This window comes from Protomyctophum bolini, assembly GCF_963924005.1.
Source record: "Protomyctophum bolini genome assembly, chromosome: 12".
NCBI lineage: Eukaryota > Metazoa > Chordata > Actinopteri > Myctophiformes > Myctophidae > Protomyctophum > Protomyctophum bolini.
This window is the reverse complement of record NC_137873.1, coordinates 33,648,945-33,663,753: the sequence shown is the minus strand read 5'-3', so window position 1 is coordinate 33,663,753 and position 14,809 is coordinate 33,648,945. Positions and strand designations below refer to the sequence as shown.

Genomic DNA, 14,809 nt, shown 5'->3' with positions numbered 1-14,809 from the left:
ACACATTCTTCGCATTTTCCGGCACCCCCTATGGATGAAAACAGAATTGCTCTGTTGATTCAACCACCCTCGACATGTGATTAAAATTTGGGGTGGATTGGACATTCCGTTCGTGATATTATGGCATTATTTTGTCAGGCCTATCACTGTGACGACGCTGGAGCTGTGTGTGGCCATGTGTGTGTACCGACTGTGTACGAGGAGAGGGCTCAGCATGCAGCCCTGAAGGGCCCTTGTATCGAGCGCGACAACAGCTTGGAAGAGGTTAAAGCCAGCTGGTCAGTGTGTGGGCTGAGGATGTGGCCTGAGATGCCTTCAGGTGCTGCAGCCTCATTACATCTGTTCACCCACTTTAAAAGGCTCTGTGCACGTCATCAGCCTGAGAAGTTTGGTGGGTTGCAGGCCTCCACAGGTGTAGGTGATTTCTGGTGATTTGGGGCTCTTTAGTCACCACCAGGGTCTCTCTACGCAGCTCATGAATCTCCCGCTGAATTCCATTATTGTACTGTAATCCCCACTTGTGCGTTCAACCTATTCAAAGAGTTTATTTGTATAGGACACTTCATAGTTCTTTATGCAAACATTAAGACATTTAGACAGAGCATTAGTACTTTTACACATTTAAATAGAAAGACAGTTAAAATAAAACCAAAAGAAACTGAGTGAAATGATAAAATAAATGTCTTAGACATCCCCAGATGGACAGAATAGAGACAGCGCTTTTTTGTGTTGCTTGAGTTTGCAATCAAGTCCATGTGGTATTTTGATCAAAGTGAGAGATGATCAGTCAATTTGAACAGCAACAAACAGCCTTAAAATGCAACACATTATAATAAGCTCAGATGTTGCTCAAATTATGTCTGCCTTGCAGGTCTAGAAGAATCCTCAGACGTATGAAAAACAGAAAAGGTCCCCAAATAAAAAATAAAAAAAACTTTAAACTCACAGGGAATGCAAGAAAGAACAACCACAACCGGAGCCATGTTTAAGTGGTCTAAGACCGGGGTTCCCAAAGTGGGTCCCGGGGACCCCCAGGGGTCCTTGAGGGAGTTCCAGCTAAATGATAGTTTGGAACCAAATGGACCCTAACAGGTCCATTTGGTTCCATTTGTACACTCTTGATTGCGGGTCCCAGAGATAGAAATGCCATTAAATGGGGGTCCTTATATGTCAAACTCAAGGCCCGGGGGCCAAATCAGGCCCGTGAATGAATTATCTTTGCCCGCGGGATGATATTTAATTAGTATTAGAACTGGCCCTCTGGTATATTGCACGGACCACCATAATACTAAAAGTCCCAAAATGCACTGCGAGTGCATTGTCACGTATCGAGGGCCCGCAAGCGCAAGCATGCATCTTCTCTTCACTATTGATCAGCAGTGAAATCACTTGTGGTCAACTTTCAGCTACCCCTCTCTCCCGGCCCTCGACTTTCTTTATTTTGGCCCATTGTGTATTTGAGTTTGCCTTAGACTAATGCATGTCTGTTTAATGTCCTTGACATTAAACAGTAATGTCCTTGACATTAAACAGGTTCAGAATCACTGCTAGAGCCATAAAAGTCTTCTCTCATGGGGGTCCTTGGCATATCTTTTCAAATGGGGGTCCTCGGGGGAATTGGTGTCAATTTGGGGGTCCGCACACCAAGAGTAGGGAGGTGTTGACCACGGGGTAAAAACTTTAAAATAGAAAGGAGAGGTTTGCACAACTCGTAGTCCCGATGTCAAAAACACTTTTTATTTGGGGGGTCCTTGACATGACAACGTTTGGGAACCAGTGGTCTAAGAGGAGGAGGAAGTGCCCCTGAAGGTGTCCAGCAGTTTTTGGATGACGGCTATTTTGATGCATCCCTCCAGAGCTTGGCACAGCTTGCCCACGGTGCAGCCCACGCTGCCTTCCTTCATCCTCCAGCGCTCCAGCATCTGGTGCACCTTCTCTGGCAGCCCGTCGCGGCTGTAGTCGTGGTCGATGGTGTCCACCTCCACGTCGGTCAGGCCGAGGCGCCGCGCGCAGCGCTTCCAGTTAGAGCCAATGTTGTCCCTTAATAGGTCCAGGTGCTCCTCGGTCACAGCATGCTCCTCTGGTTGTAACATCATAAAAGGGGGAAATATCACGGGTGATCTTAAAGCCGAAGCGATATCTGAGCTCAGTGAGCTGGTACAACACTGCTATTCTATTCTGAAACCAAATATCCTCACTGAAAACCACCCTAAAAAGAGCAGCCGTCGCAAATTGCAACAGGACCTAGATAGGTCTTCTAGTGTTCCAATCAGTAAGTTGAAGGTCTCCCACTCCCACATATAAGTTTATTTGTGCTTGGGCAGCTGCTGCATACTCCCGCAGCTGCTCTGTACATGTAGTTACAACAGTAGTTCACCGGATTTTGCCGTTTATGCTAAATAACACCATAAAACCGCCATTACCCTTTTCATGTCACGTACCCCCTAGAGGGCGTTCGTGCACCACAAGGGGTACACACACCACAGTTTTGGACCCCCTGTGTTAGGTTAATAAATATAACATTTCACTTTCCCATAATTGTGTACCAGGATAATTTTTTTGAATATTGGCAGAATTATCTTTGTAGGCATTTTGTGCTTCTGTTAATTGTGGTTTGACTACACTACACTATGCTATGGTGAATCACTAGAATCACAGAAGCAACATAAAAATGACTATTAGTTTAAACTGGATTGTAGGAGCCAAAGAGTGCTTAGCCTATACGTAGTTATGCTCACTTGGTTGGTGATGAGTGTGGGCACCGCATTGGCGCTTCACTATTGGTGGGAGCGTCTCTGTGGGTGGACACTATAGGTTACAAATACAGGTATCTGTACCAGCTCACTCTAGGATGCTTGAACTTGGAGGCAGGGTGAGCTGGGAGTGATACATTTTGTTGACCGCACATGCACTTTATTTGATAGTTTGATTCATTCACGTTTTGTTTGCTCACTGTTTGATTGTTATATGTTAGATTCTTTGCACATATGTATTACATATATATTCATTTATTGTATGGTAATATTTGGTGCACTGAACTATATATATAAACATTTTAAACTTATGAGCTTGTTTGGATATGAATCATTTTAGCATTGTTTTATTGCGCGTCATACAGTTTGATTTTAGCTCCCATGTTTAGCCTGCCGGATGAGTAATTTAATGGAAATTATTATCAGCCACAACATGGATAAAGTCTTCAGCTAGTGGTGAATTAGGCAATGTTTGGTATGTTATATACATGTCAGTTTTTTTAAACACATAAATATAGGCATGACTTTTTGACTTACCATACTTGTGAATGGCCTCTTTGAGGGAAGAGGAAGCTGAACCGTTGGACTGAAAGGATGACAAGCTGCAAAGGGAATCAGGGCTCCTCAGGTGCAGGGTGTTGTTGTGGCCAATCTGGACACCAGTGGCATTTTGGATGATAAGTTTTCCTTGAACACGAACACGAACACGAACACGAACACGAACACACACACACACACACACACACACACACACACACACACACACACACACACACACACACACACACACACACACACACACACACACACACACACACACACACACACACACACACACACACACACACACACACACACACACACACACACACACACACACACACACACACACACACACACACACACACACACACACACACACACACACACACACACACACACACACACACACACACACACACTTTAGTATACGCACGGAAATTACCTGGCAGAGGCAATCAAGCACATTTCAGAAATCTGTGTGAGTGTGTTTGGTAACACGGAATCGCTTCAGAAAAGAAAATGTATATATATATATAAATATTTCACCTGCACTTGTGTCTTGCAGTGATCTGATCTGGGTGAAGTCTGGGGCAGTCGTGTCGGGCACCGGGCAGGACTGCTGCCGGGGGAACGGGGAGTACGACCATTGCTGGGAGTGTTGGGTCAAAGACGGGGTGCTTTGCGACGTGGGCATGTAGCTCGCCGGCGGTCGGTACGGCGAGGTGACGGACTCGTACAGGTCGTCCGCCATCGGGTGGCAGTAGCCGTCGTCTTGACTGGCGGGCTGGACCGGCTCGGCTTTGGTCCAGGATGTGACTGAAGACGACAGGGGGGAGGAACGGTCCTGCACCGGCTGCCTGTCTCTGTGGTCCCACGAGCTGAGCCGCTGTGGGGGGTTCTGGTAGCCGGGGTTCTGGTAGGGGTTGGCCGAGTCGGGCTGCTCCGCACAGACGTAGCTGCCATTTTTGTGGTAGCGCAACTCCATTTCTAGTTTGTGCTCCAAGGCTGAAGGGCCGTTGGACGCCCTGGCATCCGTCTCGATGCAAGGCTCCACGACGGGCTCATGTGGAAGGTAGTGCAGGTCCTCGATGCTGGCCTCCACGGGAACAGGGACCGCTCCGCTTCTCTCTGAGCTCACCAGCGGTGCTGGACAGTCTGTGAGGTGAGAAGGCAGGATGGAGTTAGGGGGCTGTGTCCACAGAAAGCTTTTTTATTGCGAACGCAGTGATTGCGAACGCAATGAGCACTTACTATGAGACCTAGCAGATCATGTCTGTCTGTCTGTCTGTGTGTGTGTGTGTCTGTGTGTCTGTCTGTCCCGCTATCCAAATATGGAGTGTGTTGCATCAGCAATCACTCAGCTCCATATATGGGCACAAAAGGGGCCAGGTCTACTCAGCTCCATATATGGGCACAAAAGGGGCCAGGTCCACATATACAGTAACAGCGGGACAGACACACAGACAGACAGACAGACATGATCTGCAGGGTCTCAGCTGCGTTCGCTTCCCGCGTTTGCACGTCTTACTGGTGAGCAGAGGGGTGCTTTGGATATCTTGTCCATAGCGCTCGCACACAGCGTTTATTGACACGCACAACGTTAGAACCGATTAAACTGGTGCCGTGCTTTGTCACCCGTGTTATTAGCACAAATAGCTTAGCTGAAAAAACATAGCATGGACTTCTCATGGTTGTGGTAATGATTCAAAGTCGGGTCGAAAATTACCGGGTCCTCTAAAAAAAAAAAGAAAAAAAAGAAACGGCAGACAGCGAGAGCGAGAGCGCTGAAGCGCTGAAGCTTTAGCGCATCTTTATCATAGAAATGCTCAAAAATGCTTTGTGTGGACGCGGCCTCATCCATAATAATTTCTCTACACAGCCAAAGGAATAATTTATTAGGTTAAAGTTCCAGGTGGATTATGCCAAGACGAATGTAGACTATGGGTGGGTTTATCACTCACCTTCTGGCGGCATGGATAATGACTTCATTTTCTCAACAAGCTCCTCAGGACCCTCATACAAGTTCTGCATGACAAAGAGATTAGTCAGGAGGTGGAATTGAAGTATAAATGTAATATTTCTTTCCGAACCTATCTAATTTCACTTTCAGCAATGCTGCCAATTATTGACATGCATACAAGCTCACTTCATTAAAATGACTATAAATAAACTAAAAATAAAATATATGGTACAGTCTGTTTCGCCTACGCATTATTGTGTGGTGGGCCACCACACAATCTGGACCGCCCACCAGACTCAGAGTATAACTTTTTTAGTAGGCAGCCGCGAATAGGCCAAAAAAGTAAAATAACCATATATATACACACACACACTATTCACCCCCTCATCTTTTCCACATTTTCTTTTATTACAGCCTTATTAAAAAATGGTCAGAATTCGCTCAGAACTCTACACACAGTCACACAATGTCGCATAATGACAAATTTAAAAAGGGGTATTTCAGAAATGCAATTGTGTTAAATGTGTTAGTGCTCGCTTTCAGTAAAGCTACGTCCTGCTGCCTCCTGCATTATATGCAAATTCAGGAGGTACGCAGGTGGCTCGTTGCCCAGGTGGTACGCAGGTGGCTCGTTGCCCAGGTGGTACGCAGGGCCGTTGAGTGATATCCGAGTACTTCCAAACTGGTTTATACCACTAAGTAATTGTTTTCATGAATTTACCGTCAGTGTGTTGTTTGATCATCCCAGGCATAGATATTTAAAAAGGAACCCCACCCCCACACTCCGTGTGGGGGTGGGCGGAAGATCCAGACCCACAGGAACGCACCCAGGGTGCCGGCCCGCGTCCGATACGGTTGAGAAATGACAGAGTTACCGTGTGGGGGTCCCTCTACTGTACTATACTGTAACTGTACTGACCCACAGGAACGCACCCAGGGTGCCGGCCCGATTCCGGCGAGCCGTACACTCAAGAGAACGTCCCCGCTACGACCCTTAGATGTCCATATATGGAGCCGACCTGTTCTGACATTCCATATGTTGATCTGACGTCATCAAACCCTGTACAATCAAGACATGCTCCTTATATGGCCAGTGCAGAATTCATTCCATGTTGATCTGACCCCCCCCCCCCCATGCCAAAGCGTGTGCATGCAACCTTGCTCTTTAGGGCAAGGTCGCTTCTCGCCCTCAGGCGTCTTACTGGTAGTGTAATAACTGTAATAGTGTAATAATGGGCAGACTTGCAAGGCGCACCAGACTTGGCACAACCACTGTTCAGGGATCTGCCCCTGGGTGTACTGTTCTCCACTGTTTTCTCAACCGTTTCGGACGCGGGGCGGCTCGCCAGAACCGGCCCAGCCCCCTGGGTGCGTTCCTGTGGGTCTGGAAGTTTCAGGGACCCCCCGGGGACACCCACACGGAGTTGCAACAGTTACTTCACACGGGTGTGATTTTTTTCCCTTTACACTAAATGTCTTTGCTGAAAATAGACAATCTACAAGCTCACAACGTGTCGCGTTGCAACGCATTGTGATCTTGTGTATCTGCTATTTTCGCCAAATGTTTACCCCAGAATGGGGTCGCTAGGGCAGGCCATGTGGTTAAACTTACCCTTAGACCAAGCGAGTCTCTCTCTACATCGGGTTCCATCTTTTCCTTGTAGACAGGCAGGAATAGGTTGTAGCTATCTGAATAGTTGGAAGAGAGGAGGCAGGAAAAGAGGCCACTGTAATTAAGTTACCGGAGTCATATGACCCTGGGAAATTAACACTACACAGCAAAAGCCAAAGTGTTCATTTAACTCCGAGGGTGTCAAAAGGGGCCCGTAAGAGGATTTTCACCTCTGCAAATTAGAGTGCTGCAGTCATTTATTTGGGCAGTCTATTTTGAAGTGCCCAGGTAACTTTCTTTTCAGACTTTTCACACTATCAAAGTTAAATTAGCACTCAGGATTTTGTAGTGGAATTACACAATAAGCCCTGTTATAAGATTTTACACCACAGCCTCAGCAGTCAGCAGATATGCATGCCGTCTTTGTTTCTTTGAGCGTGCACGCACGCACGCACGCACAGGAGCTGTCTTCTGCTCAGGAGCAGTCGTTGGCTATGACAGTAGTCTACAGGCGTTTTTCTGTCAAAGACAAGCGGAGCAGCAGCATTTGTCCGACCACATTTGACAGGCATCTAAACATATGTATTCACTCCAGAAATGCATAGCTATAAAAGTAATAAGTAATAGATGTGAAAAAGGTATATTTTGTAAAGGCATACATCAACGATGTGTCATGTGAAATTGGTAGGATATTTCCAACTGTACACGCAATTAAAATGGCGCAATTATAACGTATAAAATATAATATAACATGTACAATGTTACAACTCACAAGGTAGATGCTTAATCATTCAGCCATTTAAACAGTGCTTTACTGGCTCATGTTAAAAACATCAGAGATGATTTTGACCACGGACCGCGGATCAGAGGTAGGCTAACACGCTTTGACAATGACAAGCATATGGCAGCCTATTTGCAATGTTATATAGGACCGTCAGGACAGTACGTCCTCTGGAGTTATGTACTGTACAACCTGCGTTAGGAGTCAGAAACCACATGCTCCAAACCACAGGGGGAAACCGTTTCTTAGTGGCTTTGAATGTATGACATTGTTCATTTCATACAATCTGACGTTTCAAAGCTCCGACCAAATGTACACTAGGATAGGCTGTGTAGGATCACTTTATGAATCTCACGTGTATGGTGTACAATGGTGTATATATATATGGTCATTCCTAAGCAAAAATTTAAGGCAGAATATACAGTGTTTTGGTGCTTTCAGCATTATGTCATAGGCTACTTTAGCTATTGAAAAATAGCAGATCTACAAGCTCATAGCGCGGCACCGAGTGCCGCGCTACGATCTTGGCGGTCTGCTATTTTCTTTAAATGTGACGCAAATCTTTGAATATATATTCTTTCAGAGCGAACGTTTTTAAGTAAAATCTTTGCTTCTGGGTGCCTGGAACAACATATTTTCAGATGGGGGTCGACGACCAATTACATATATTTCTGGGGGTCCTTGACATCAAAATGTTTGAGAACGACCGACACATAGAAACACAAGGTTTTTCAGAAAATGGTCAGGAATTTGAAGGCATCTGTAGAATGGTCCTCAGGTCTAACTGGGTTAAAATGGTACCTTCAAAAGTTGGCCGTTGCTGGGGTTCATGCTGCCAGCAGCTCTTCATCAGCTCAACGATCTCCGAGGGCGTGTCCTCTGAGATCGACTCCTCAGCAGGGCGGTTACCATTACACACACACCAGCATAGATGCTCCTCGCTCCTGGCATCTGTTACAGGCGTAAGAATATATATATATTTGTGTGTTTATACATATTTATAAATTATTATATACACATATATTACTGCTACTATTATTATTGGACCACTTAACTCATATGGCTAGGTAGAGCGACATTGGATGACTTTTATTTATAGTCACAGACATAGAACGACCCCCTAGTTTATAATGCAAAAGTGTTAGTTACCGGTTCTTGGCGTCTGAATTGCCCCGGCAACGGTTTGCTTCCGCGTTGGCGACGTCATTGATTATATATTCTTCCGTCCACACCTATCTTTAGCGACGATCTTTAGCAGCGTTTATCTCGGAATTGAGGCTCAGATTGAGGTGATCGTACAAAACGTCAATGTTTTAGGAGCTCAATGAAAAAAAATCCCCGCAACCTCACGGTACAGTTTCAGCGCTTGTGATGAAAGCATAGAGTATTAAAAGGATAGAGACTGATCTGGCACGAAGCTTCCCCCCCCCCCACCCGCTATTCATGTCAGTGGAAGTTGTTCAGTGGCGTTTAGAAGCACCCGGAAGGACCGTCTACTTTTTTTCGACAATTCAGCATTTGCCCAAATGCGGAAGTGCAACCGAGCGCTCAATGTTAAAGCCCAGCTGCACTCAGCTGCACGGGGTTTCCTCGTCATGAATCCGCTCCGGTTCATTCTCTATCCTTTTATTACTCTATGATTATCACCCCTTGGTGAGTCCACTCACTCTCATAAGGTTCTTCGCCGGTGAGGACAACCCAGACCACGATTCCAAAGCTATAGACGTCGGACTTCTCCGTGGAGCGGATGTGAATGCTCTGCAGGTGTTCTGGAGCCATGTAGCTCAGCGTGCCCGCGCCCCTGGTGCCAGCCCCGGTGTGCCCCATGCGACTCTTCCTGCGAGTCTCCTCCTTTGTGAGTTTGCTCCATGTCTGGCAGGTGGCCATGCCAAGGTCTGCAATCTGCCAAGCATGCAAGCAAGCAAACGCACAGACACACATGCACGTTCAATGCAGAGTAATATAGTTAAGAGAGTGGCGACATTAGCGTCGACTCCCATTGTAACAATGGAATGCGGAAGTGCTCATTCTATCTCAATGGGATAGTTCCAGCCATAGGAGCAATGTTTGGAACTATAGCCCACTAGGCACCCGCTTTGCGGCGAGATCAAAGCGTGTCACTATTCTCCTACTCTACACTCTGGTTCAATGTACACAGCAAAGAGTATTAGTTTATAAATGATTCATTAGAATTTATATAGCAAATTTAGAAGAAAGACATTATAATTACAAAGTGCTTTACCAATGAATAAAAACAGAAAAGCAATTGAACAACCAATAATTAAGAAAGATGAAAGAAAAGGGGTTTTTTTTAAGAGATTTAAAAGTTTATGGGATCTATTAAGTCCATTTGTACACTTGTACAGTACATCAATATAGTACAGATTACTGGTCAAAACATACTGTATAAGGGGACAGTTACAATTTAGGCATTTAGCAGACGCTCTTAATCCAGAGCGATTTACATTAAGCAAGAACAAAAGTTATTTTATAGTATGCTATACCTTGATGTGAAAATCCTTGTCCACCAAAATGTTTTCAGGTTTCAAGTCCTTGTGTATGACGTGGTTCTTCGTCAGGTACACCATGCCCTCCAGAATCTCTAGGATAATTCTGCCCTTGATGGATATTGGCACAGGTACCTGGAAGACATATTTATGCTTAAAACCTGGAAGATGTGTATATCTGCTTTAACCCATTCTGACCGGGAACCCATTTTGGTGTTATAGCATCATGTTATGCTTTATCTATTGAAAAATAGCAGATCTACAAGCTCATAGCGCGCCACCGAGTGGCGCGCTACGAGCTTGTAGGTCTGCTATTTTTGAAAAATCGAAGAACGACTGACATTTTTAGAATCTGATCTCAGGTCAGAATGGGTTAATCAGACCAGTGTGTGTCCTAGTGGAAACCTCGTATGAATCTGATCTCAGGTCAGAATGGGTTAATTAATTCGTTCCATTTAAAATAAAATGCACGCATGTACTCGTACACGCAATGCAATTCCCCACCTGGGAAAATATATCACACCGGGTTCAATTATACAACAAATGCATCGCTCTAGCTCTTGTTCAGGTGCATTTCTCTTTTTTATTTTTTTTATTATGCTTCTGTGTGATCTTATTCAAAATCAGACAATGCAATTATATTTAATTCTACTTTGAAACAGCATCAAATTCCTAACGAAAATGCATATAGAGAGGTAGTGTGCAAAATATGTTTTCTTCAATCAATAAAAGTACATACCAGCCCACCCACTAACCATCAGCATGAGAGAAAAAAAAAGAAAAAGAAAAAGTGGATATTACATAACAGTATCTAGCTTTCAAAGGAGTTACCGGTATGACAGTAGGTTGTACGGAAATGCTGAAAGAAGAAAAATAAATAGCTTATATATAAGGACAAAGCCCAAAATAGGCACTCCAGGGTTAATATGTGACTAAATTTGACTGAGGGACTGCCATTGGATTTTTTCAGGGAATCATAGCTTCAAATAGAGATATTGGTTGTTCAGTTTGACCCACCAGTTTTGGAGATATGGCTTATAGAGTAATGTCTTGCCGAAAACAGCGAGTTGAGAAAACAGGCTTGAAAGGTTCACTTCTGTGGTCTTTAACGTTACACCTAGCATGCATGTTTGAGCATTTATTTCATATTTACATGTCCATTTCAGCTCTGACACTTATTTCAGACATGCTCTAGCATGTGAAGAGTCTGCGTGTGCTATTAAATCAATCAAGAGAGGATACGTTTTTCTCCTCTGGTGAAAAGCTGGAGTTTGCACGATGGCGGCTCTCAGTCAAATCTGGTCACATATGTTACATAACCCCTTTTGGTGTTTTAAGCATCATGTTATATTTTAGCTATTGAAAAATAGCAGATCTACAAGCTTGTAGCGCGGCACTCGAGCTTGTAGGTTATTATTTTTGAAAAATCGTGAAAATGCGGCACAAATCTTTGAATATATATTCAATGTTTTTAACTCAAATCTTTGCTTCTGAGGGGTTCCTGGAATAACATGTTTTCATATGGGGAGGGGGGGGGGGGTCGGTAGCCAATTACAAATATGGAGCACCACTGATACAGAAAAATTAGGTATTTCCGAAAGACGTCAGGCCTAAATGGGTAAAATCTTTCCATTATTTTTTGAAATAGGCGTCCATGCAAGAAGGCATCTAACCTGCTGTAGCATGACAAGCAGGTTCCCCTTGGGGATGAGCTCCATGACCAGAGAGTAGTCCCCATCCTCCATGATCACACCCAGCAGCTTCACCACCCGCTCATGGTTCAGCCTGGTCATCAGGCTGCCCTCCTCCAGCAGGGACTTCTTACTGTGAACAACGGCACGGTTAGGCGGGCCTGGGATGGGAAACCGCGACGATGGAGAGGGCAGTAGTAGCGAAAAATTGCCGATCTACAAGCTCAAAACGCGTCGCACTGCGGCGCGTTTTGAGCTTGTAGATCTGCAAAATAAATTTGCTGTATTTGAATTTAAATCCAGATTTTTCTTTTTTTTGCTATTTTTTAATTGGAATCCTGAAATGTAACATTTTTATTTAATTTCAAATGCATTTAGTTATACTTATGTTAACTTTATTAACTTAAATGCAAATACAATGGACATAAAAAAGGCAATTATTTTGTAATTAATTAATATAGACTGAAGTAATAAAAGCGGGTCATGTTTGCATGTTTGAAATTCTAACAGCTGAAATCAATAATATGTCAATATTTAGATATTAACCTGTGGGCCGCATTAATTGAAGGTGGGGGCCGCCAGTTGCCCATGGACAGTGTCACTGGCACTGCACCGTAACATCGCCAGTTTTAATTTAACTCAACTCAGTATACAAGTGTAATGTAATAACATTTTATGTTGTATACTCTCTTGAGTAACAAAATGGATGAACTGGAAAGGTGCAATTTTGATAAATCGCACGCGTGGTGGCCCCATGGATGTGGCGGCGAAAACTGTGGGAGAAGTAGCTTGCCAAAAGCCAAAACTATTGCAAATATAGTCAATATTATTACTGTTAAATAAATATCAGGTGCAAGTACTTGCCTAATGGCAGCCAACTGCACTAACAAATTACAATATTTACTGTGAGTGTGGTATTAAAACAGCTCCATATCAATACGATATGATATGGAGCTGGCCTGTTCTGACAATGACATCACTCCATATATGGGCATAAAAGGGACACAGACAGATGGGTGGAGCGGGTACTCTGACACGGGTACAACGGGTATTGCATAGCCAGGTGGGGCATGGATCTTCAACTTCCGTCGTTACCGACTCAGTGCTCTACAGCCGGCCACCAGTCTAGTCATTCTCAAAAACTGAAATTTTTAAAAGGATAAAAAACAGGAAACGTGATTAAATGTGTCATGCATGCACCTTCCGTATTAACCACTTAAACCCAACATCCGTATTCTGGGGAAAACCTTTGCAAAAAATAGCAATAGCAATTATAAGCTCACAACACAAGTCACAACACATTGCGATGTTGTGTGAGCTTGTAGATCGGCTATTTTCAGGGAAGGTATTCAGTGTAGAGCACAAACTAACATGAAATGCACTATGAAGCGCTGAGGGACAGTTGGTCAACCAAGGGAAGGGTGTAAAGTGGTTAACAGAAACACTGGTACTGTAGGACAATGGACAAAGTCCACAGTTCAGATTACTTCTCTTTTATGTTCGTGAATAGGAACTTGGTTGGTTACTGGTTAACTAACAGTAATAGATGGATGCATTATTTGGACGTGGGCAACCCAACCCTAACTTCATTGAATGTGTGCTCTGGGACTGGAGAATATTAAGCATCTTGTTTACACAGAAAAGGGGGGATCCCCATCCCATCCCATCCCCTGGCCTATACATGACTCACTCATTGCGTTGAGGGCCTGTGTAGACGGTCTTCAGCACCACATGGCCCAGGGTCTTGTGGTAACACAGGTACACTTCACCAAACCCGCCGTAATCCAAAGGCTCCTTTTTGATCAAGTCAGATGAGCTCATATGAAAGGATTCTGGCGCAGCTGTGGCCATGCCTGCCCTCCTAACAGCTATAGAAACAAGAGTTTACGAGACAGAAGATTCAATGACACGTTAATTGACACAGACACGGCATGCAACAATGTAAACAAGGTGACAACATGGACGTAAACAAATGACAACGCGTGAATATCAGGCTGAACTGAAGCAATGCTAGAAAATGAAACAGCTAGTTCCAATAGCGAAACCCCGGAAATGGGAACCAGAAGAAACTTCCACAAACAAAGTAAGAACGAATAGTAGTGAAACTCGTCATTTCGAGCAAAAATAATTAAATCGCTGTCAATCGTGCAGTATCAATATCATGTTTGGAGGTAAACGCGGCTTACCTACACACAATCAGCCCACAGCACAGCAGACTTGCAAAACAACTTTAGTTCCTGGAGCGATCGTTTAATGCTGTCGCCAGTAACTGTAGTACAGTCTAACTGAAGTGAAACTGTTCCTGTTGCTGCAGTGGATGGGAATGGAACAATAATAATCAAGAACGATAAGTCAATAGCAGAGCAATGGCTTCCATCCATCTGTAATGAAAACTATGTTTTTAAAATGTCACATTCCATTCCTCATTGCGCATGATCATCATTTTCATCATCATAAAATTAGATAATAAAACATAGATAATTATTAATGATTAATCGAAAAGCAGCAATTTGCACAGCAGGCAGGCGACCTGGCGATTGACATAGATAGATATCAGCAAATAATAGGCCAATTAACGTAGCCTACAATATCATATGATGATCATAAGCTTTTATATTGTAGGTTGTGGTATTTCGTAGACTGGTACGTGTTTGTTGTGAATTTGTGTGCACACAACACAAATTCTCTTCAAGAGAAGAATAATCCAGCAGTCAATTGTATTGTCTCCCTCTACTGATGGGATTACAGTAATGCAATTGAAACTCGCCGGGGTTATCCGTCTGATTTTTTGGGAGGAATTTTGTAGGCTTCTATAGTTTCGGCCGAAGTTGATAATAGCCGTGTTCGTGTACCATACAATACAATAATACAGTTTAACACACAACATTCTATTATGACAATTGACAATTAAAACAAATAGGTCTCGAAAATTCAAAGACATAAACATAAAGATAATCATATC

At 43.9% G+C, this 14,809-nt stretch overlaps 1 protein-coding gene across 2 annotated transcripts; it reads right to left on the bottom strand.

Annotated features, from left to right (window-relative positions):
• Nucleotides 1–518: 518 nt before the first annotated feature.
• ripk1l (receptor (TNFRSF)-interacting serine-threonine kinase 1, like) lies at nt 519–14,138 on the bottom strand. 2 transcript variants are annotated; one of them, XM_080779323.1, is made up of 12 exons: nt 14,034–14,138; nt 13,538–13,715; nt 11,830–11,980; nt 10,154–10,291; nt 9,317–9,551; nt 8,451–8,600; nt 6,869–6,945; nt 5,258–5,321; nt 3,843–4,451; nt 3,291–3,440; nt 2,739–2,795; nt 519–2,080 (listed from the first exon to the last, which is right to left on the bottom strand). In XM_080779323.1, exons 2-12 carry the CDS (start codon nt 13,696–13,698, stop codon nt 1,782–1,784), a joined length of 2,091 nt encoding a protein of 696 aa, XP_080635449.1. In that variant the 5' UTR covers nt 13,699–13,715; nt 14,034–14,138; the 3' UTR covers nt 519–1,781. The 2 variants fall into 2 exon arrangements, with proteins under 2 accessions (XP_080635449.1, XP_080635450.1); XM_080779324.1 differs by lacking the exon at nt 2,739–2,795.
• Between the last annotated feature and the right edge of the window lie 671 nt (nt 14,139–14,809).